This window comes from Pomacea canaliculata, linkage group LG3, assembly GCF_003073045.1.
Source record: "Pomacea canaliculata isolate SZHN2017 linkage group LG3, ASM307304v1, whole genome shotgun sequence".
In the NCBI taxonomy this organism is placed as follows: Eukaryota; Metazoa; Mollusca; class Gastropoda; order Architaenioglossa; family Ampullariidae; genus Pomacea; species Pomacea canaliculata.
Genome location: NC_037592.1, coordinates 34,271,073 through 34,293,424, shown reverse-complemented (window position 1 = coordinate 34,293,424; position 22,352 = coordinate 34,271,073). Strand labels below are relative to the sequence as shown.

General features: G+C 38.6%; 2 protein-coding genes across 12 annotated transcripts; one reads left to right on the top strand and one right to left on the bottom strand.

Annotated features, from left to right (window-relative positions):
* Nucleotides 1-972: 972 nt before the first annotated feature.
* On the bottom strand, nucleotides 973-21,592 carry LOC112559366 (tetratricopeptide repeat protein 25-like). Of its 7 annotated transcripts, none has more exons than XM_025230544.1 (16): nucleotides 21,323-21,592; nucleotides 20,753-20,893; nucleotides 20,305-20,328; nucleotides 19,424-19,577; nucleotides 19,151-19,212; nucleotides 18,669-18,834; nucleotides 17,447-17,656; nucleotides 16,791-16,998; nucleotides 16,163-16,249; nucleotides 15,799-15,995; nucleotides 15,097-15,321; nucleotides 8,777-8,884; nucleotides 7,857-7,934; nucleotides 6,312-6,425; nucleotides 5,561-5,617; nucleotides 973-1,914 (listed from the first exon to the last, which is right to left on the bottom strand). In XM_025230544.1, exons 1-16 carry the CDS (start codon nucleotides 21,470-21,472, stop codon nucleotides 1,877-1,879), a joined length of 2,019 nt encoding a protein of 672 aa, XP_025086329.1. In that variant the 5' UTR covers nucleotides 21,473-21,592; the 3' UTR covers nucleotides 973-1,876. The 7 variants fall into 7 exon arrangements, with proteins under 7 accessions (XP_025086329.1, XP_025086330.1, XP_025086331.1 ...); XM_025230545.1 differs by having other exon boundaries at nucleotides 5,561-5,614; XM_025230546.1 differs by lacking the exon at nucleotides 6,312-6,425.
* Nucleotides 10,173-14,028, top strand: LOC112559367 (cleavage and polyadenylation specificity factor subunit 3-like). Of its 5 annotated transcripts, none has more exons than XM_025230548.1 (2): nucleotides 10,173-10,440; nucleotides 11,429-14,028. In XM_025230548.1, the coding sequence occupies exon 2, from the start codon at nucleotides 11,441-11,443 to the stop codon at nucleotides 13,532-13,534; it is 2,094 nt and encodes a 697-aa protein (XP_025086333.1). In that variant the 5' UTR covers nucleotides 10,173-10,440; nucleotides 11,429-11,440; the 3' UTR covers nucleotides 13,535-14,028. The 5 variants fall into 5 exon arrangements, with proteins under 5 accessions (XP_025086333.1, XP_025086332.1, XP_025086335.1 ...); XM_025230547.1 differs by having other exon boundaries at nucleotides 10,174-10,446; XM_025230550.1 differs by lacking the exon at nucleotides 10,173-10,440 and adding an exon at nucleotides 10,681-10,759.
* Nucleotides 21,593-22,352: the final 760 nt, after the last annotated feature.

The following is a 22,352-nucleotide window of genomic DNA, read 5'->3' as shown; positions in this document are numbered from 1 at the left end:
CTTGGGGCATGAAGCAGTAATTAACGGTAAATGCTAAATAATGGCCACACAGTCATGTGCCTTCGTTGAGCTGGATTCGAGCTTTCGACATGCAGTGGGACAGTTGTGTCTGTCGCTAGCCAATTCATATACTGAAGTCTACCATTCTCACTAGATTATACTACCACCCTCACTGGATCACACTGCTTCAGAATTTTTATCCTCACTACCCACCCCACATCCTTGTTTCCCTTATCGCCTATGGTAAGTCCTTTACTTGTCACACAGGTAAATGTATCGATGTCCTAAATCAGTGATGGCAAACCTTTTTCAGTCCGAGTGCCAATTATTTCAATTTCAAAGCAATAAAAATTGCTGCGTGCCAAGTCGGTCTACTTAATGACGCCGCTATAGAAACGCTGTGTCATATGATACCCTAGTTAATAAAAGTAATATGAAAAAATTATGTGGAATATGATCCAACATCACTTCTTTAATATTATTTACAGTTTTCTGAAAAATTGAAGGCTATTACTTATGATAATTTGAAATTTTTAAAAATCAATCAGCGTCGTCGCGTGCCGCACAAAAACGTTTCGCGTGCCACCTGGGCACGCGTGCCATAGGTTCGCCATCACTGTCCTAAATTAACTGTGCGCGGCATTCAGAAGCTAATGTTGTAATAGCTTAAGATCAGCTCCAAGTACTGTCCTATAAATTTAGTTCAGTGGTCCAAGAGGGTACCAGCATGCCGAGGTAAATTTTGTGGTGCACAGGGCATCCCCTTTTGAAATGAGCTGGCACTTTCTCCCCAATGGACGATCAGTCTGCATAAAATCCCACTCGCTGCTGATTGCTTTTACAACCAGCAAAAGAAAAGCTTTGAGCAACATTTTTCAGTCTCAAAAGATGGTAAAAGACTTATGGTCAAAACTGTTTGTCCATGGCATAATTGAACAATTACTCTCACACAGAAAGAAAAACAAACAAAAGTTTACTTTACCCAAAAAAACCTTCTTATTAATACCAACATTCCGTTAAAATTCATTTGTATAATATAATAAGTCACTTTTATAGAGCATAATAAGTCACAGTTAAATATATTTTAATTAAATATCTTGCCTTGCCTTGTTATCTTGCCTTGTTACCTTAAACACCAGTGCATCACAATATTCTGAAAATACTGAGAGAAGAAAAGAAACACCTCCATCATTGAAAACACCTCGTGTTTTGGACTGTTTTCAATGGCAAGCCAGTTCAAGAAAAATCTCCAGTTTCGTAAGTGTGGGCAATCTATTGAAAGTTTAATGAAAGGGAAAAGCAAACGAGCGTTAATAAACAACTGATTTTTCAAAATTATAGAAGGGGTCGAGAGACGGCGGAGGAAGGTTTACGCCTGTTGAACTGCCGTAGTAAAGTGTGCAAGAGATACAGGGTGGGGGTAACCAATTATAGGTATGCTGAAGGAGATAGCCATGTCTGTATGTCAAAGGTCACTTGATTCAGATGCATGGAGTATTCCCACACATGGACTGGTGCAAATTTTCTTTGAGACCTGGTTTTCATCGCTAAGAAAAAGACTTCAGTTACAAAAACAGCTGTTGCAGTTCAGTTTGAGGCCTGGACCAAATACCTATTATGGCCGTTATTAACATCATCAAGTGCTGCATAGGGTCTGTTGCTACTGCTATCCACTCTTGAACCATTCATCAAGTGTTCTGCTGTCATTCATCATACCGCCAGCTAATCAACCAATCGGTCGGTGAGGGCAGGTTGTTGGGAAGGAAATGGCCATCAGATCATTAGGACTACAGCTTGCACTCGTGCGAAGTGGAGATGGGGTGAAGGATGTAAGTGTGAGACGTCATCGGTGTACAGGGGACCAGGAGGTTCTGTCTTAGGCTTCTTCCGCCTCTTGGCTTGTCTTGGCCTCACCTGCAACAGGAGAGTGTCAACTTTTCACCAACAACCCAGCGTGACTGCATGCACATTGTGTTCAAATTCCCTCTCTATATCTCTTAGGAAGGGTTCCTAATATCTCTCTCTTATGCGCAGATATGCACACCCAAAAATGTTCTACGTAATGCACACACATCCCTACAAACAGCAGCATACATACGCACACACGCATGCACTAATAATACTCTTCCCGCGCAATAAAATACAAACAGATACACATACATGATCTCACCGTATTCATGTTTTCTTCTACAGAGGAACTAGCTCAACACTTGTTTTTAATTCCGTTATTATTCGCAAAATCCGAACAACGTGAAAAAGCAGGCAGACAGTGCGAACACGTTAAACATCACACAAGCATGCATTTCAGGCATCGGATAACATTCTGTATAGGTGCTAAAAACACCCACTAATTTGACAGCAATAAATCAACATCAATTAACTATATAAGATCATTGAGAACTAGGAAAGGTTCAATGTCCAACCTCTGCAACTCAAAAGTGAAAAAACAACAACTAAAAACAGTCAACCTTTGACCATGGAACCCCAAAATCCACGGGGGAAAAAAAAACTAATCATGATAATCTGAAACCAAAACAACATTACAGCAGCAGACTTTTATCAAACAACCAATAATTTATTTTCAGCACCTGAAAAATATGGCGTGGTCCTGTCAAACGCTCCATTATCACGAATGACATTTAAAAGTGAACAAAAGTTGTCTTTTATCACAAATGTATAAAAGTAGAAAAAGTCTATAACATAGAAAATGTGCGAATTTTCGTATGAGTTTATCCCCGTCTCAAGTTAGTATAGTCGAAGTTTATAGAAAATACCTCATAGACTAAAAGAACAGTTTGTGCAGCTGAAGTCGAAACCCGTTAGAGTATATCGGAGTATAATCCACAGAAAGGATCGATTTTCCGTCATAAACAGACTAACACTTAAGGTGCGAGTGTGAATGTATGCATGCATGCGCGCGTTTTTATATATATATTACGCGCGCACGTGTGTTTATGAGTCCTCTCCCTCCCCTTTCTTCCCCTCATTTTTCCCATCAACTTCAGGTTTCAGTCACCGTAAGGTCGACATCATCATGTGGCAAGTCTCAGGCCGAACTAACACTAAGTTCGTCTTTGACCTCTGCTCTGCCTTCGCGTCCCTGTCCCAAGACTGAGCATCGCCTTCTCGGCGGGGGCGTCTGCAGGATGTTCAGCACTTCTTTCGGCAGTGCCGGCAGCCATCCGCTTCTCCTCCTTGCGCCACCGCTTCGCTTGGGAGGCCGCCTGGCGGGTCCTCGCCCGACCTGCTTGCCACGGACAATGCCCGAGGCCGGTTGGGTCAACAGGGGCAGCTCCCACTGCCCTGCCTTGCTGTCGTAAACGTCGCCGTCGTCTCCAGCCAGGGCTCTGCCTGCGAAGCTCCTCTCATCTGGACGCAGGCTCCTCCTGTCGCGGTGTCGTCGCCGAGCTTCCTTCTTGGTGATGGCGTCTCTCCACATGTTGTAGGTCATGGGGTCGTACAGCCGTACCAGGTCCAAGAAAGTGGGCACTCTGGGAACCAGGTACATCCTTACAGGAGGCGAGGATGAAGTTTTCATTTCGCCATGATGTGGCCAATAGGTCAAGTTCTGTTTCTGCGCTAGCGGGTTTTCGACGGTAAGTGGGAACCCGCGCTGCGAACGCCCCCCTTGTTGGAGTTGCGCCGGTTGACCCGGGTGTTGCTGTGTCTGCTGCTGAGACTTGCGGCCCTCTGTTTCCGCAGTAGACACCCATGGCTTCGGGAAGTAGACACTATGCTTTCGGAGGAGATCACCTCGCTTGGGGTTAGCTCTTCGTTTTCACGTGTGCCTGTCGGACATGTGGCAGAATTCGGCACGCGGCCGCTGGCATAGTTTTGCCTCTCTGAATGGGACGGCGTAGAGGAAACGAGGTTCATTGAAATCCGATTTGCAGATTGGAGGCCAAGTGCCATGGCGGTGGACGACATGAGGGCGTTGTCTTTATCCATCTCGGAGGATGACCTAGACTTGCTGCAGCCCATATGGTTGACCCACTCCATCACGATGTTGTCACCATGTAGTTTATTTTCTGTCACTGGGCAAGAAGTTTTCTTGAAAGCCCCACGACTGCCATTCAGAAGACTGGAGTGATAACGCTGAATGTTATGCCAGTGGTCTGAAGAGTCCACATCTACTAATGGAACCGGGAAGGGCCAACACTTGACGTTCCTCTCCTGATAGCCAGAGCTCACGGAGGAGCTGCTGGAAGTTCCTGCGAAACTATCATCGCTACTATCTGATACATTTCTATCGCCAGAAGATCTCAAAACAATGGAGCCTTTATGAGGATCTTGAGCTACGGTTAACGACTGTTCCTGTTCATTTGAAAAGCCATCGTCGGCCTTATTGGCAGTTTCATCAACTGTGTCGCTGACCATGTAGCTGAGAACAAGGCTGAAGAATCCTGCATCCCCAAAAGGTGAAGAGTGGACGATGCTGTCTGTCCGACCAACAGAACGACACATGATTCACACATATACTCTTGTTGTAAATAGACAGCTAAATACATTAACTCAGAGGAGTCACCCAAGGCACTGAAGCAAGTAGACCTTGGTCTAAAGATTTAGTAACCTGTGAATACCCAGTCCCAGTCAACATTAAAACATTTTTCCAAATAAAGCTGCCAGTCACAAGAAAATATTGCAACAAGCTTTTGTTTACAAACACCATAGTCCTCACTCCTCATTTTACATTCAAGTATGGCATAGAATGTGTGATAGAGGAAGAGACCGCTAGAAAAGCTGTGATGTTCACGAAATAGAAAATGAAAGCCAATTTTCCATCTTTTTTCAAATTCTTGCAGATTACAAGTAAATAATGTTATTGTTAACATTATTACTATGCTTCGTTTCATTTTTAGTTATAAAGATTCTACACTATATATATGTACACACATATGTACATATTTCTTTAGATTAAATCAGCCATGATTACACTATAACAGTTAATATAAAACACATTTTCAAATTATACATTCTCTCTGGAATGCATCACTACAGAAATCATGAATCGCCTGTATTTCTTATCTTGCCCAAGTAACTTGTTGACTTACAGGGTTTCTGTCTGAGCTCAGCTCATCCCTTGAAGACCAGTGAACTAAATGACATTTGTCATCTACACACATCAAGGTTATTTTTTATTGATAGATGAATCTAGTTGTGTATAGCACATTGGAATTTAATGTATGCTTAAGATCTTTGCTGAGGGGGGCTGCCCAAAACCAGGTCCATTGGCGAGGTGTTGTTGCGACCCTAAGTTCCTTGAGAAGTAAACTAAAACTAAACTAAGGTCTTTGCTATTTCTTCATCTCTGTGTTTGTGGATTATGTCTTCTCGATGAGCTCACTGGACATCTCTTTGCATATCTTTTGGTCTAATGGAAAGTGAAAAGAACAACAACACAATCCACATGGAGCTCGCACTGTGCTGCTGCCCAGCTATAATCCTGCAAAGACATCAATTATCTCATAGTTCTAGTATCAACATGAACTAGACATGCAGGTCAGAATGCATGCTGCAGACATTAGTAAGAGCTTCTCAATCCATGAACAAAGAGACACACCATCATCTTTGCCCAAACTCTGCTTTGCTTCCTTTGTGCTGTTACTATCCACACCTTCTGCAGGATTCAAAAAGCCATCAGTTCATCTTCTGAATTGAGTCTAACACAAGGATTCTACAATGACACTAGTGAATAGAAAAGAAGTGCTATATATATATTTACAAATTAATAAATGCTCCCAAATCACATGCAGGTTGGAGAAAGTAATTTTGTAGACAAGCATTCAGATGCCAGGTGCACTACATGTCAAGGTATCAGTTGAATGGCTAACACAGTCAGCTTAAGTGCTCATATAATATAAACAGTTTAGCTAACTGCTGCATGCATTAGCCTTGTTCATAACACCTAATGATTTTCTGTGCACTTTGCCACAGGTTTTGAAACACAACACAATGCTCAATTCAGTTTTAGCACTCTTTGAAGACAGCTACCTAAGCTTGGCTTCTAATCAATGTAAATGGCTCTGCACATTTCTACAGAAATACATACAGATAACTCTAGATTATAGCAAATATGGAAGAATAATAGTAGAACCTGCTTGTTTAAACTTTGATATAATTTTAGTGAGCAGTGAGAGAAAAAGGTAGTGAGAGAGAGAGATGGATTTAAATATAAATAAATTAGTCACAAACTGTTATGATTTTGGCAGAGTTTATACATAAAGGATAGGCATAAACTGAAAATCTCAAAGACAGGCACAAATCCTTTAGTGTTATCTTTGCATGCTTGAAGAATACATAAAATACAATTCCTTCTTCTGGTATATGAAGATGGTTAGCAGCAAGAGGGTGTGATGGTGATGTTTGTTTAAAAAGCACAGTGCTGCAGCAACCAGTATTTTCACTACTGCGTTCTCTTGAAACACCTGTACTGACACAAACATTGCACCAGACGTTCACTAAACTTTTACAAAATTACATAGTTTTTTTTATAATTAGAAAGCATGTAGCAATGTGTGAAAAATAAACTTGTATCTTGTTCTAATGAAATGGTGGACAAAATATTTTATACTATTAAAAGCTATACATTTTATGAAAATGTATGCCATAGGCAGGTTATAAGTACACAGCCAGAATAGAGGAAATGAAGATATTGGCTTTTGCTGACAGTTTAAGTGTAATAACACGCTTACTTGACTCTGAACATATAATCTTATTCAGAAATAGGCAAACTCTAGAATGATGTATGAATATGTTGGTATGGGTATCTTTATAATAGAAGTTCAAAAGGAATGCTTGAAAATATTTATTTCTCTGTTTGCTGTGCAGAAGCTACTAGCTTATCTGCATGTCTCCAACACTCCTTGACATCCCACCAAATCAACCTATCATCCTTTAGTCCATTGTCTCTACTTCTCAATAAATCCAAGGGTTATGGTGTATGACTTATTTGTTTTTAAAATACTTGAATCTTTTTTAAGAAAATATTGCCTTAGGGCACACAGAATTTCTTTACTCATTAAATATGTTTTCATCTTATAACTTATATAACCCAAAGACAGTCAAAACATAGATTTGTACATATATAAAATTGCATTGAGATCTAAGCTTCAAACAAATTTCTGTAATCTCTTAGAGTACCAACAGTGCTTGACTGTAAAATCATATATCTCAAAATAAAAGGTTGTCATACAGTGCTTGACTGTAAAATCAAATATCTCAAAATAAAAGGTTGTCATACAGAAAGAAAACTATTTATTAAAAGTAAGCTGCTGGGTGACATATGGATATGTTTGTACACAGAGTCTCTGTAGTCTCTGAATTGAAAACTCAAATACATACTCAAAACATAGATTTTCAAAAGTTTGAGTAGCATGCTGACACTAATATTTCATTACACTTTTGAACAGGATTAAAAACCTATGTATAAAACCCTTTATTTTAAACACAGTATCAATGTTCTGAGGACTTGACATGAATTAGAAATTCTAAATTAAAAATAAACAATTGTCATTTGTGGAGTTTTACTGGCATCAAATTTGCAATAAAGGCCATTATACAAAAGTTAGAGATAAATGGATCGAAACATCTATTTTATATTCTATATTTTATCAAGATTCAGGCAGTTTTATAATTTTTTTTCTCACTGCCCCCAGATTTCCACCATTTCAACAGAACATGTCATGTTTTGAGTTATTTATGCACACGTGTGAGTTAGTTTTCTGAGTTTAGTAATGTTTCAGAAACTTGCTGCTCATATTAGGAACTGTGTCTGTCATTGCTTCTTTAATTGACTAAAAACAATAAAGCACTGCACTCCAGACAGCTAAAGTACAACACAACCAAGACACATCAACCTGTATTATCCTCTGCCTGCATGGTGGGTGCATCTGTCTCCTCCTTTGCTGCCTGCTCATGATGAGCATCCTCAAGCTCTGCAGCAGGCATTGTCTCATTTAACAGTCACATGATGATGGCTAAAAATGAAGCCTTTCTCAAGCAAAATATGTACTGCTTGTATGCCAAAAGAAGTTCAAGTGCAGAGGAAAAATAAAAACTGAAACCATAAGCAAGGCCCAAACCCCTTCTTGATTTAGGGTAAGATAGTTGTGATGTACTTTTTTAAAACATAGAAAAAAAAGCAGCAAAAATAAAGATTTCCCCTAAAACTCCACTGGAATAGAAATGGCAGTGCTGAGCTCTCATAGTTGTGAACTGATGGATGGAAAAGCTATCTTTCACACAATTAGCTCTTTGTATCTTTTAATTTTCCTTTTCATGGTACCTTGTGCCCCTTTTCCTAACACAACACAGACAACATAATACACATTTTCTTGATGGGTTTTTTTTTGACAAACCAACATTGAATGCAAGGCTTTTGTTATATGAATGCTTCCCTCTGATGACAACTACATTTCTAATATGTTTCTTCAATATCTGGGCTAACTCCATTTGTCAACTAATCATTATTTATCAAATGAGTATGAGCTTTTGGGTAAAAGTAAGTTTTTTTTAATATACTGAAGACTCCTTTTATATAAACTATAGGCAGTGCCTTAGATTTTACCCATGAAAAAAAAAAGGATTTTATGAGGTCTTTCATACAAAACACTTTCATAAAAATACACTTTCACAATCAGCTAAAAAATGCTACACTGCAGGCACGTCAACACAGATCATGCAAATATCTTGACTCGACTGCCCAGTGACCACAAAGATCAGAGGATTAAACTACTATAAGTAATTAATGCACTTCTACTAATTTAATGGAACCTACCTTCCTCATTTTTATTATCTCTCATTTCTTCATTTGCCTTGTCTTTTGCATCTTTCTCCCCTGGATCTCCATCCCTGTCCTCATCTCCCTTCTTTAGTTCTTGTCCTCCTGTATTAGAAAACAAACAGGTACTAAACATACAGCATTGAGTGTTCTGCCTAAACTTGACAATTCAGATTGTGTATAAAATACCTTAATAATGCAAAAAATATATATATACCATAAAAACGATTCTACTGTAATATCAATATATTTCCTTTTATACAAGCAGAGAACAGAGTTAATGCAAGGTCACCATTATCACACTTGTGAAGTGACTTCCACCAGACATTAAATCTTTCTGATTCTCTTTCACAGTACAATACATACAATATACAGTATAACACAAACATATAAAAGTAGACGAGTTTGCCTGTCATCCTGAAGAAGTTTCCCAACAGAAAAAGAAAGGATATATATATATGTTAAATCACACGCACACACACACACACACACACACATATCGTATATATATATAATCGTCACTAGTGTTAATTGGTAATGTGACCTGAAACATATCTTCCAACTGAGATTTTGTTTAACATTTAATCTGCCACTTCATTTGAGTCAAGCTTAATTAGTAACTGGTCCGCATTACAGTGTAGCAAAGTAGTGACAGCGCTCTTCATGCCCCTTTTCTGATTTATTGAGGTTGACAACTCACTTTAGGCAACAAACGCAGGAGGGGATGTTGAGGATTAGACAAGTGGTGTCGATGTTATTTGGTATCAACTATATATACCACTTCAAACAACACTCACGTACTCTGCTTCAGGGAATAAAGCACTGGTTTTCCACGAAATCGTGTGACGTGATACACTTAATTAATTGCTTCACCCATACTGCCATGGCAAGCTGGCAACCCGTTTTGTATTTTCTCTTGCAAACGAAACTTAATTGTGCCGAACATGAGTTGTCAGCCCCTCACGTCAGTTTGGGTGGTGGGTTGGCTGGGTGGCTGGGGGAGAATAAGAGTGCAAATGTGTCATTATTTCACTACACTAGTGACTCAGATGAAGTTTTAGATCAAAAGTTAACACTGAAATCAAAGCTGGAACTGCCAGAGGCAACTGACAAGCCGCAAAAAAAAAAAATTAAGTTACTTAATTGGCTAGACATATAGAACTGAGGATTTTATCAGTTACGTTGAACTGCTGCATCATATTTGGTTCAGATTGACCGAAGTTTCGTCTACAGCTTCTCAAACACATGCATGTATGGGTGTACGACTCTCGCGGCGAGACGTAAACAGCGTAGTCATGTATAGTGCCTGTGTTCGGTTCGTTCCTATGGCGGCAACCTCACCAGAGGGTCAGACGTCACGAAGGTCACAACCAGACGTGATAGCTCTACCTTAAAATGCAAAGCGATAGTTTCGTATCAAGCAGCGAGAACATTCCAAATCCCCATTTCATCGATTCTAAAACAAATCTCTTCTAGTTATCAAACTCAAATGCTGGCATTGAATTTTTGAGACCATTTAGAGGGTCTCAGACAAAGTGACTTTTCGAGGGAACTTCACCAGCAGAAGCACGCGGTGTTTAGCGACTTAGGCTAGCTGCTTCAGTCTAAAACACGAACTAATATTCACATCCATGGTCTAAAACAACATTGTCTGCACATCTGTAAGTGTAAGTCAAGTTTTTTGCACAAATTACCAAAACAAATATTGTCCAGTGTTGCATTGACTAATTATATGGTTGATATTTTCGTTCGTCTTTGAACTTACGTTAGAAGAGGAGTTTTGTGTAAGAAATGATTGTACACATACTGATTATATCACCACAGTACACAAACGTCTAGTCGATTATGATCAAATTGAAAAATGAGTGATAGTGATGTATTATTCATGCTTCGCTTCGCAGGAGCAGGTAGAATGTTCGTTAATTATGAAACTGAAGAGGCAACAAATGAATCGATCATTTCCGTCATTTACGCTGCATTGTGGGTACATCGGCCATTTTTACACCATTTAATAGTAGTTGGCATCGGTACAGTACATTCAGCTTATTAAGTATTTTAATCAGCATATTACTGTCAGATGCACAAAACAACCATATATTTCTATTTTCTATTTTTAAAATACTTAAGCTCTTTAAAGAACTGCGCCTTATGACAGTTTATCGAGCAGCACATGCGGTTGCTATGGAAAGGTCTGTTAGATTTTGTAAGCAGCGTGCAAACTTGCTTGGCTGATGCTTGCTGAATGCCAGTCAGAAGGATTATTTTCCGTTTGTTAAAAAAAAAGTATTTTTTAACACATCCATCTATGAGAGTGTCTCTGTACAAAAAGTACAAGTACAAGGATTTAAGTAAATAAATCCTTCAAATGCTATGAAATATTTTTAGTGAAAAGGTAACAATATTTTATAGCATGTCGAGCTGATATATGTATTGGATCTTTTGTGATAGAAAAACAGAAATTATCTCTCTAGGAACATGTATATTTTGTAGAATTTTTTTTCCAGAAAATGATTTAGCACGACATAATTCTTGAAAATTTCTAAATCTGACCTGATATCTGCATAGTGTTAGACTTTACCTTTGCTTGATTTTAGATGTTGAGTGATTTAACAAAGTATTGGTGAGTTTTTTAATTTGTGGTTTTTGCAGTACTTCCAACATATGCGCTTTGCTGACACCAGTGACAGAATGACAAGCAAACGCAAACCAGAAGTGCAGGTTCCTGCAGAAGAGAGTGATGAGCTCCTCATTAGGCCACTGGGAGCTGGGCAGGAGGTGGGTCGGTCATGTCATTTAATTGAGTTCAAGGGCAAAAAGATACTTCTGGACTGTGGGATACATCCAGGAATGCATGGTGTGGCTTCTTTGCCATTCCTAGATATGATTGATCCAGAAGAAATAGATCTCCTTCTGGTGAGCCATTTTCACCTGGACCACAGTGGAGGCCTGCCATACTTTATGGAGAAAACAAAGTTCAGAGGGAGGTGCTTTATGACACATGCAACAAAAGCTATCTATCGCTGGCTGTTATCAGATTATGTGAAAGTCAGCAACATCTCTACAGATGACATGTTGTACACAGATGCCGACATTGAGAAAAGCATGAGCAAAATAGAAACCATCAATTTTCATCAGGAAATGGAAGTGAATGGTGTACGCTTTTGGTGCTACACAGCAGGTCATGTGTTGGGAGCAGCCATGTTCATGATGGAGATTGCTGGAGTGAAGATTTTATACACCGGTGACTACTCTCGTCAAGAAGATAGGCATCTCATGGCAGCAGAACTGCCAAATGTTCATCCTGACATTGTGATTATTGAGTCCACATATGGAACACACATTCATGAAAATCGCGAGGAACGAGAGCACCGCTTTACAAGCCTTGTTCATGATATTGTCAACCGGGGTGGAAGGTGCCTTATTCCAGTCTTTGCTCTTGGCAGAGCTCAGGAGTTGCTGCTAATTTTAGATGAATACTGGAGCCAACATCCTGAACTGCATGACATTCCAATATATTATGCATCACAGCTTGCAAAAAAGTGTATGACTGTGTACCAGACATACATCAATGCTATGAATGAAAAAATTCGTCGTCAGATCTCCATCAGCAATCCCTTTGTTTTCAAACATATAATCAACCTTAAGAACATGGAGCAGTTTGAAGACATTGGTCCATCTGTAGTGCTGGCTAGTCCAGGAATGATGCAGTCAGGTTTGTCACGTGAACTCTTTGAAGCATGGTGCACAGACAAGCGCAATGGCTGCATCATTGCAGGTTACTGTGTGGAGGGAACATTAGCAAAACACATCCTGTCAGAGCCAAGTGAGATACAGACAATGAGTGGTCAAAAGTTGCCATTAAAATGCTCTGTGGACTATATTTCATTCTCAGCACATGCTGATTATAAACAAACCAGCGAATTTCTAAGAGCCCTGAAACCTGCACATGTGGTCCTTGTGCATGGTGAAGCCAATGAAATGGCACGGCTAAAGGCTGCTCTCATTAGGGAATATGAAGATGATCCTGATTATCAAATGGAGGTCCACAATCCACGCAACACCACAGCTGTTCACCTTCACTTTCGAGGTGAAAAGATGGCAAAAGTTGTTGGAGAGCTTGCTGCCAAACCTCCAGTGCAAGGTCACAAAATTTCTGGCATCCTTGTGAAGCGGAATTTTAACTTCCACCTCATGGCTCCCGACGACTTGCATAGCTATACTGATTTGGCCATGAGCACTGTAACACAGCGTCTTAGTGTTGGGTACACCGGCACCGTGCAGCTCCTCAAATTCTATCTTGGCCAGCTAGCAGGGGACATCTGGCAGACTACAAATGCAGGTATCACCACACTGCGAGTCTTCAACGCCATCACTGTGACTCTTCAGCCCCACATGGCCATTGTAGAGTGGGTGGCCAATCCAGTGACAGACATGTATGCTGATGCTGTGGTAACAGTCATACTTCGGGCAGAGCGAGACCCAGTGCCACCGAAGAATGTTCCAGATATAATGGCCATTGATAAAGCACACTTCCAGGAGTGCCTGCTAGAGACTTTGGAAGAAATGTTCGGCACAGGGTGCACAGACAAGCTGTTTCAGCGGGATCGCTTGACGGTTATTGTGGATGACAAGCAAGCTATTATTAACTTGGACACTTTGGAGGTTGTTTGCTGTGATGATGCTTTGCAGCAAGTACTGCAGTCTGTCATCACTAGACTCCATCAAGCAATCACTCCATTGAGAGCAAATCAGTGAAACAAGACTCTAAACATGCTTTCAAAGAAAGCATCTTCATCAAAGAAAGAAAACAGTGGTGCTCACCTCAGGTAATGTTACGGCTGGAGCTGACAAGTAAATTCATGAGCTATTATAAATATCAGTGGTCACCACCAGTAAAGAAACAAATTTGATGCCCAGTTTTAATTATACCATGTCCTTAGAAGGAGATTGCACAATGGAACTTGTTATCTACCATAAAAAAATTAGTGTCTAATTCTAAAAGTACTATTTGCTCATACATTGCATAGTGTTCATTCATATTGTTTATGCTGAATTTCAGTCTTGAATGATACAGACATGCATAAATTCTGTAGAAAGTAAGCAGTTTTAAAAACATTCGTGATGTGATTTAAATTGAATTATAAATACAGTTTTAATGTTAAAAAGTTATACAACAGATAACTTGAAAACTGTAAACTGAAAAGAGTAATGTAGATGCGTTATCTATAATAAAATTGCTTTTCAGAATATTAGCCTACATTTCACTAATGATTTCAGTTTGTGATGTTGATTCTCAAATTATGTGTGGACAGCCAATAAAGGCTGGTTTTGGTTGTAGTGTCCACAGCAGAAAAGATAGGGCATACACTTTTGTTTTAGTCACTGAAATTATGGGGAATATAGCTGCAAATTGGATGCAAGTCATAACAAGTAACTCTAGCAGCATGAGGGGAGTGGGGAATTGGTGTTTTACGTGGAACTAGCTAGCAGCATGACAGGAACAAAATTAGTATTGTGTAAACAAGATATGTAAGTACTGCAGCATTGGAAAGGAAAGGCATTCAAAAGTGTGAAAGCTAAAAATTTATATAGTGGGAAGAAGAGGCTATGTAATCTAGAATTTTTGAATGTGTGTGTAATTTTAAGGTGTAGAAAAGTGATGTGAACTGTTCATGACTTGCAGTTTTCACAAAATCCTCATTTCTAGTCGACAGTCTTATGTTTTGGTTAGGGCCAATACCCACGTGTCTTAGATTATCATCTTGAGGGTCCCCAATTTTATGAAAGTTTCTTTTGTAAACAACTCCGCAAAAATCATACAAAATAGGTACTGCCGTGGTCACTGAAAACATGGAAATGGAAGAACAGACACCCTTCGCTATTAGACATACAGTAGCATGCACACACTGTCCTGTATCTTATGACTATAAGCACTGTCATAATTTCCCTCACATTCTCCTTCGCTTAAGTTTTCCTCTGCAGAAGGATTCAAAGAAAAACTGGAATCTTTCACAGCTCTGTGCCTTTTTACCACTAAGTCTTCCTCAAAGTGCAAGAGCCAAGGGTTATTTAGTGCATCAGGAGAGAAACTACATGACTGCAGTCTTTTACAGGTTTGGGACAAGTGTTGCTGGTGTTAAAAGTTATGCTTGTATAAGCAAGGATCAAAGTCCATTGCAAGATTCTATACTTCTGCACTAAAAATATTTTCAACGCCTAAATAAGTCCAAAGGGCAGGTTTGATCTGAATTGACAATGTACCCTCTAGTTAACTATAATATGTTGGCTAATATATGAGGCAGTCAATATTCTCTTACTTTTTTGTGATCCTCCTGAGCCATCCGACTTAATTGATCGCCTATCATCATCATCTGCATCATCATCAACTTTGGTCTTAGATCTTTCACCCTCGACAATACGGCTTTTCACCTCTTCCAGTGCTTTCTTGATGGCCATTTCAGCAGAATGATCCTTGAGTTCCTCTGCAATTTCTTTTGCTCGTTCAAATGAATCAACAGCTGCCTCAAGTTTCTCGCACTTCACTGCAGAAATGATGTGACAATAATGACTACTTCTTTAAAATGATTTAGGGCAACAGTATATCGGGGAAAAGATTCAGTAGTAGACATAGAAAAGGTCATTCTAGAAGTTGCATGCAAACTTATAAAAATCATGCTTTCTTCTTAGTAAAAGTGCCAAGTTCAGGTGTTGGATCCACCTCAAAAGTCTCATGAATTGTGTAATCTAAAAAATAAGCACTGAAGATATCAAAATGCCATACTCTATGAATTATAAACTTCAAAATCAGGCCTCTCATAGATTGTGCACATATATTATTTACTTTTACTTAAATGGGCAAACGTGTTTGACATCATTGTATGGTGTCAACGGTGTGCACATGCTTACACAAGACAGACACATCTGTTCCCTTCAAGCAAATGTATGAAGATGAGGAACACATCAAGGACATATTGATAAAAGCAAAATCCAGAAAGAACTGAAACATTAATTCTGCTGACCTTCTGCCTGGGCCACTAACACTGAAGCATGAAGCTGCCAGCCATGATCATCAGCTTCTTTGGCTGCAGAGAACGATTTCTCCCCATAATCTTTTGCATCACCATAGCGGCCTAGTTCCAGATAGCAACGGCCAATTTCATGGTAAAGCCAGGTACGTTCTAAAGCGGACTTGCTCTTAGGAACTTTCTTTTCCCATCTATACAACAGAAAGCATTTCCTTGCTTAAATGAAGTGAATTCTTCGTTTATTTTGAAATAAAAATGTAAGGTTAAAATGTGATTTATCATTCATAAGAAATTCAAAAAAGCAAAACTATTTTACTCATGAAGTATATAAACTGATCATGGTAATGCCTATACCCACATTTCTATGGCATCCTCATATTTGCCCATCCTTGCTTTTGTTCGACCAAGATTATCAAGAGCTCTTGAAACTGCTTCTTCTATATTTCTGGAACATAAAGTGAATGTTGAAATCATGTAAACAATAACAAATCATAATTTCGGGTAAGTTCCTGTTTATGTTAGAATAGGTCTGTAAAATTTTTTTCTCACTTGTACATTGCTGTTCATAGCAGTGATGGTGATTAAAAAAAATAATGATGACTGTTTCATTGCTGCTAATACGAATGATACCTGTGAAAGGGACATCAGTTGATTCAACCATTTACTGACCAGTTTAATTTGACCACAACTAAGAGTTGCTTTTACCACAGTCAAGACTCTATTGGACCACTGAATTATTATTCAAATTAATCAGCTCATGCAGCACTGAAATTGACCAACCCCCAGTGAAAGCAGTGTCCACACACTGTTTTCACTTAAATTTTTCATGTATTTTTTCTCAACATGTAGATGTTTGTGCTATATATATGTGATATTAATGCAATATCTGTAATGTATTTTATTGTTACTATCAGATTTTTTTATGCTATGGTATATTATCATTTGTGATGAAACTGCTGTCATGACAGCTGACAGAATGTACTTACTCATCCTCGCCAATGGACAAATCCTTCTTGTGATGCTCTAAAGCTTCTTTGAACTTGCCCAGCTCAAGGTTTGCATTTCCCATGCAGCTGTAGAGGTTGGCCACTAATGCTGGTTTGTTCTTGACACGGTCATTTCCCCAGCTGTCTATTTTCTTTAACGTGTTCTGAGACTTCTTCAAGCTCTTTTCATACTCACCTTTAGCTTGTGCTGAAAGTCAAGCGTATCACTTATAAGTGTCACTGTCAATGCTTCTAGAATCATCAACAAGCATCTACAGCATACTTTATTTTTGATTTATCATACACAGTAATAATAATAAAGTACTCTTATGTAGCACAATTCCCGTTAAGGGTCAATACTCTTTACAATTATGATGTACAGACACAACAAAACACACAGTTACATGCACACTTGCAATCCCTCACACACACATAACCCTACAGCAAAAACAAAAATCAATACACTAACGCCCAGAAAACTGATCATTTCTGAAGAAAAAAAACAAACTTAAAAAAAGGGGGATATGATTGCCTTGTGGAGTGAATAGATGCCCAAAGTTACCCGTTCAGCCTTGTTTTTTTCACAGTTCAAGGTGTCACAGGTTAGCTGTGCACTCCATAAAGTAATGATATCATCTGGTGATAATGAAACTGACCTTCATCAATCTCCTCTAGCTGCTCAAGGATGTACTCCATGGGATCATTTTCCTTCCCATTCTTCATTTGTTTCCTCTGACGGTCACGCTTACGAGCATACATGGGTTTTTGCTGTCGCCAAAAGTCTGCTCGGGTGTTTAGATACTCCAAGCCATCAACTGCACGTCCTTTGATATACTCATCGGTATCTGTGTTGTTAGAAACCAGACCTGGTTAAAAAAAAAAAAAAAAAAAGGTAGAACAACTGAGATATTACCACAAATAACATTTTATGATGTTCGTGTGCACTTGTAACACCTTTTCAGTCTTCAGTCTTCTAGATCATTTATTTTGTACAGGGATGGGAATGTTGTAGCAGGGTTGTGTCTAAAAAGTTGTGATTGGTCACAAACAAAATGATGGGGGGTGAGTCGTATTTTTGCCAAAAGTGTTTTAATTATCAGCAGCCTAGACCCAAGTAAAATATAAAGGAAAGCCGCTGAAAATTTCAAATCACTGACCTAACAGACATCATCCTAGCAGTTCAGATTAATGCTATCATGTGTTTTGGAGTCAACATTACCACCTTTCCCCATTAAAAAAGAACACTAAAGGCCTTACCAACATTAACATCCATATTATCATTGTTGTCCATGGTTAAGATGTATGTACTTTTTGTGTGTGTGTGTACATGCACGTGTGTATGTTCTTGGTGAAAATACTATTATTTTACACCCTTTCCCCTAAACTGTATTCCATATTCATGCTGACATTTTGTGCCGTACAAGCATTATTACTGTTGTGGCCAACATCAATATTACCATTATTGCTGATGTTGACATCAATATTCCTGCCTACGTCAACCATAGTATCATATCAGTATTATCATTCCTGGAAGTTAAACTTCACAAGCGAAAAGTGAATTTCTTTTTCCAGCCTCCATAAGACACCCAAACTGGCCAAAAGTACTGCCTTTACAACTTAGGTTCACAAAGTTTAGAGCCTGTTGACACTCTTGAATAGCCTGTCATATTTTGTGTTAAGAGCACTCAGCTCATTTGTACAGAAGATTGCCAAAACCAACTGCCATTGAATCCATTGTTTTGGCAGATCTTTTAGAAGAATTTTTATTTATTGAAAACAGCAACCATCTGTGTTTGTAAAGATTAATCAAATTAACACACACACACCCTTTCTCTTAAACAAAACTATAAATTCTTCCTTGGCCCAGCTAATACTTACTGTCATATAGTTTATCTAGGTAAGCTCTGTCTTTGTAAAGTTCTCCCAAGAGTTCTTTGGTGGTCTTGGAAGAACCTGTCCCTTGCGGCTTGCCACGTTCCTTCTTCTCTTCCCTCTTCTGGGTCTGTGGCTTGCTGTAGCCTTTCTGCTGTTGCTGTTTCTGTTTCTGTGCACATAAAGATGTAAAAGATCAGAGGAGTTGGAATAGTTATTTAGGGCTGACACTCATACAATACTGCCAAATGCAAGGAAGCATCATAATCAAGTCTGGTCTTTTCACACAAGAACAAGATTTCAGTCTGGTGTGAATTCCTAAATTTTGTCTCATTTGAAGTGCATGAGTGTGTGTTCATGCATAGGTGTATGTATGCATACGTCTGCATGTTTATATGTGGCTGTATGTACACCTCAATCTTAGGTTTATTACTTATGTCCTTTACACCTTGAAGATAAATGTGGAAATTCATAGTGATTTTGTTTACCTCTTCTTGTTTGAAAAAGAATGAGAGGTCACCAGATGCTTCCAGGTTAACAGCATCAGGTGCTAATGAAACCAGGAAAAAAGTGAACAAGAATAAGTCACCAGGACAGCTGAAGGAAAATCAACCCATAAATTTATACGTGTCAAGGCATGTAATCCATGCATGGAATTTAGCATACATAACAAACATTCCACAGAAATGATTTCAATATATCAAGTTGATAATATAAGACATAAAGTCCTTTAAATAATAATATCATCATAGTGTACTTACTTCCAATGCTGTTGTTGATAGCCTCCTGAGATTTCTGAATGCCAAGACGGAATTCCTGAAGCTCTGGCCTCAGTTTGTTTCCTCGATGGTAGTAAACTAGGGCAGTTTCAAAATCACCTTTCTGGTACAAAGCTTCAGCTTTCATGCACAATGCCTAAAAAAAGAAAATACAAGCCGAAACAATCAGAACAGCATTTTGAAAGCATTTAAAATTATAGCTATGGCTTAAGTAACAGATACACAAGCAAAAAGGATAGGAAAGCAGTTCAATCCCTGTATCACTCAGCATACTTCACCCAGCTGTTGGAGTTGGGGATAAAAAAGGAGATGTGCACCACCCTCGAAAAGCTGGCCCTGAGGAAAGTGTGGTTTCCAACACTTCACTTACCAATGACTAAAAGGTTAATAGATTACCTTTACCATTTTTTTTTAATAAAGTGCAGAAATTTAGAGTTTTACACACATTTATAAATTGACATCAAATGAAAAAGACCTGAGGTCATCAGTTCGACATTATGAAAAAAGACATTTGACATTGGAAAGAAAAAAGTGTGAAAAAATATCTGATACAGACTAATTCAAAAATCTTTTGGCAATATGAAATGTGCACCATAAACCTCAAAGACTGCACTTTTACTGATCATTGCCAAAATAAAATTGAAAAAATAGCTATACCCATTATTCATTTTCTATAAAATGAAATTTAAATGTAATCAAATATAAACTTTTTTCTGTAATCTGAACAAAGAAGGAAAACTAAACATAATATTTAAAAATGATCAAATGAAAAAAATATAGAAAATAAAATAACATTAATTACATGCTCTGCTTTATAAACTAATCAAAAGACAGATGCTTTTACATAGGAAAATATAATTTACCAGCCATTGATCTTCCAATCTTTCCTTTCAACAAAAACACAGAAAAAAATTGTCTCTCTCTCTCCCGTTCTGATGCTGTCAATAATAAAGCACTCTTTGAAATTTTAATGAGGTCATGAAATGTGAAAATTAATGTCAACATTTTAGCTAGAATTTACAGTGAACTGATTTTTTTTAAAACTTTTAAGTTACACAATAAAGTAGCATAAACATTATAACAAAGATGCACTGGGGAAAATTCCAAACAAGGTCTACAACCTTTCCATAGATAAAATAAGTATACCTGGAAATCTGGTTAGGATCACTTGAATGGTGAAGATTTAGATAGTCCTCAAGACAAAATGCATCATCACATCCTGTTTTACTTTTAAGACATACATGTGTGAATGCACATATACACATATGCCTGTGCAATAAATATCAAAACTGAAACCCAAGCTGAACTTACCCTAATGTCTTTCTTGCCCTCCTCATCTTGATCAAGAGCTGCTTCGGCATCAGCCAGTGCTGCTTGTGAGTTACCCAGCATCAGATAGCACTTGGACCGTGTGACAAGACATGTTTTGTCTCCAGGTTTCATTTCCAATGCCTTAAAACAATTTTGTAAAGTTCTGTCTCAGATGACTATGTATGATGAAAGAGAACAAAGAATTGTGCCAGTAACCATCCAGTTATGTTTGTATTTATTTAAATTGTGCAACCAAAAATTTAACTGAGTCATGATTGAAATTTAATGAACTAATTTGCAGAAGGGTTTTGGGAATGCTCCTTTGATGAAAAATTACGATTTCTTCTTTTACGATAAGAACAGAAATGATAGATCATCTTAGAGAAAAGAGCATCTGCATCTTCGACAAAGTATAATTGAAAATTCTGTAATTATTATCCAACCAAAAAGGGGGCTATGGTGGCATTTATAACAATACTAAGTATAGAGAAACTTTGTAATTTTAATGTTTTGCATTTAAAGATGTTTTAAAACAAGACATTTTTAACAGATGCTTTTTCATTCATTTACCTTAGAGAAGCTTTCGATAGCTTTCTGGTACTGCTTGACGTGCACAAAATGTTCTCCCTCATCACGAAGCGTTTCGAAAGTCCCCACAGTCGATTGCTCTTCGGATGCCACATCGCTGTCGCTGTCTTTTCTACCACGTCCCTTTGGCATGATGGGTTTCAGAATGAAGTAAAACTATCCAACCTTGCCTTCAAATATTATCGGACACAGAGATCAGAAAAGGAAAACACTCCGGAAACCTAACGAAGCTTCAGCCTAAACGTTGATTGGTCATTTTGTTGCTATTGGTGATTTTTATTTACAGAAGTTTCGTAACATAGTGAAACGATTATTTAATAAAAAGAAATCGAGATTTGTCTATATCTCCTTTGATTTCTTTCAATATTTTATTAATATATAGTTACATATAAAGTAAAGATCTAAGCTTTCAGTAGTGGTTAAAATCAGGGATAACAGAGCTAGCTACACGCTTTACACGAAAGGGAGTCAGTTCCAAGACATTAGGATTAGAGTGATTAAAGTGAAACACGGATTCACGTAACTTCGTGGAGTGAAACTTATTATTGATTAGCAATTAGGTATTTCTCGCAGTTCAGAAATTTGGATGATTTAATGCGGAAAGGTAGGCCAGAGTGTATTGAGTTCGTGATCCTCTGGCCTGAACCTGATTGACATCACACCACGAACTAAATACACGTCCATGATCACACCGCAAACGTATAGTACGTCCCAGTGGCGTAGGAACCAGCGGGGGCAGCCCCCCCCCCCCAAGGAAAATACAGGGGGGGGGGTCAGGAATATCCTTTTGCCCCCCCCAATATTTGAGACGTAATTCCTCACAAAGAGCAAAGAACTGAAGAAAGGTAGGGGAACGTAGAGAGGAGACGGTCATCACCGTCACAAAAGCGGGCCCTGAGGCAAGTGGAGGCCCTAATACCTCTGACGATCAGATCGGGGACAGTCCGTTGGTCTTGTTTGCCATGCTAATTGCAGGCTGTGTTGAAGCCTGAGTGAAGAAAGCAGCCGGACA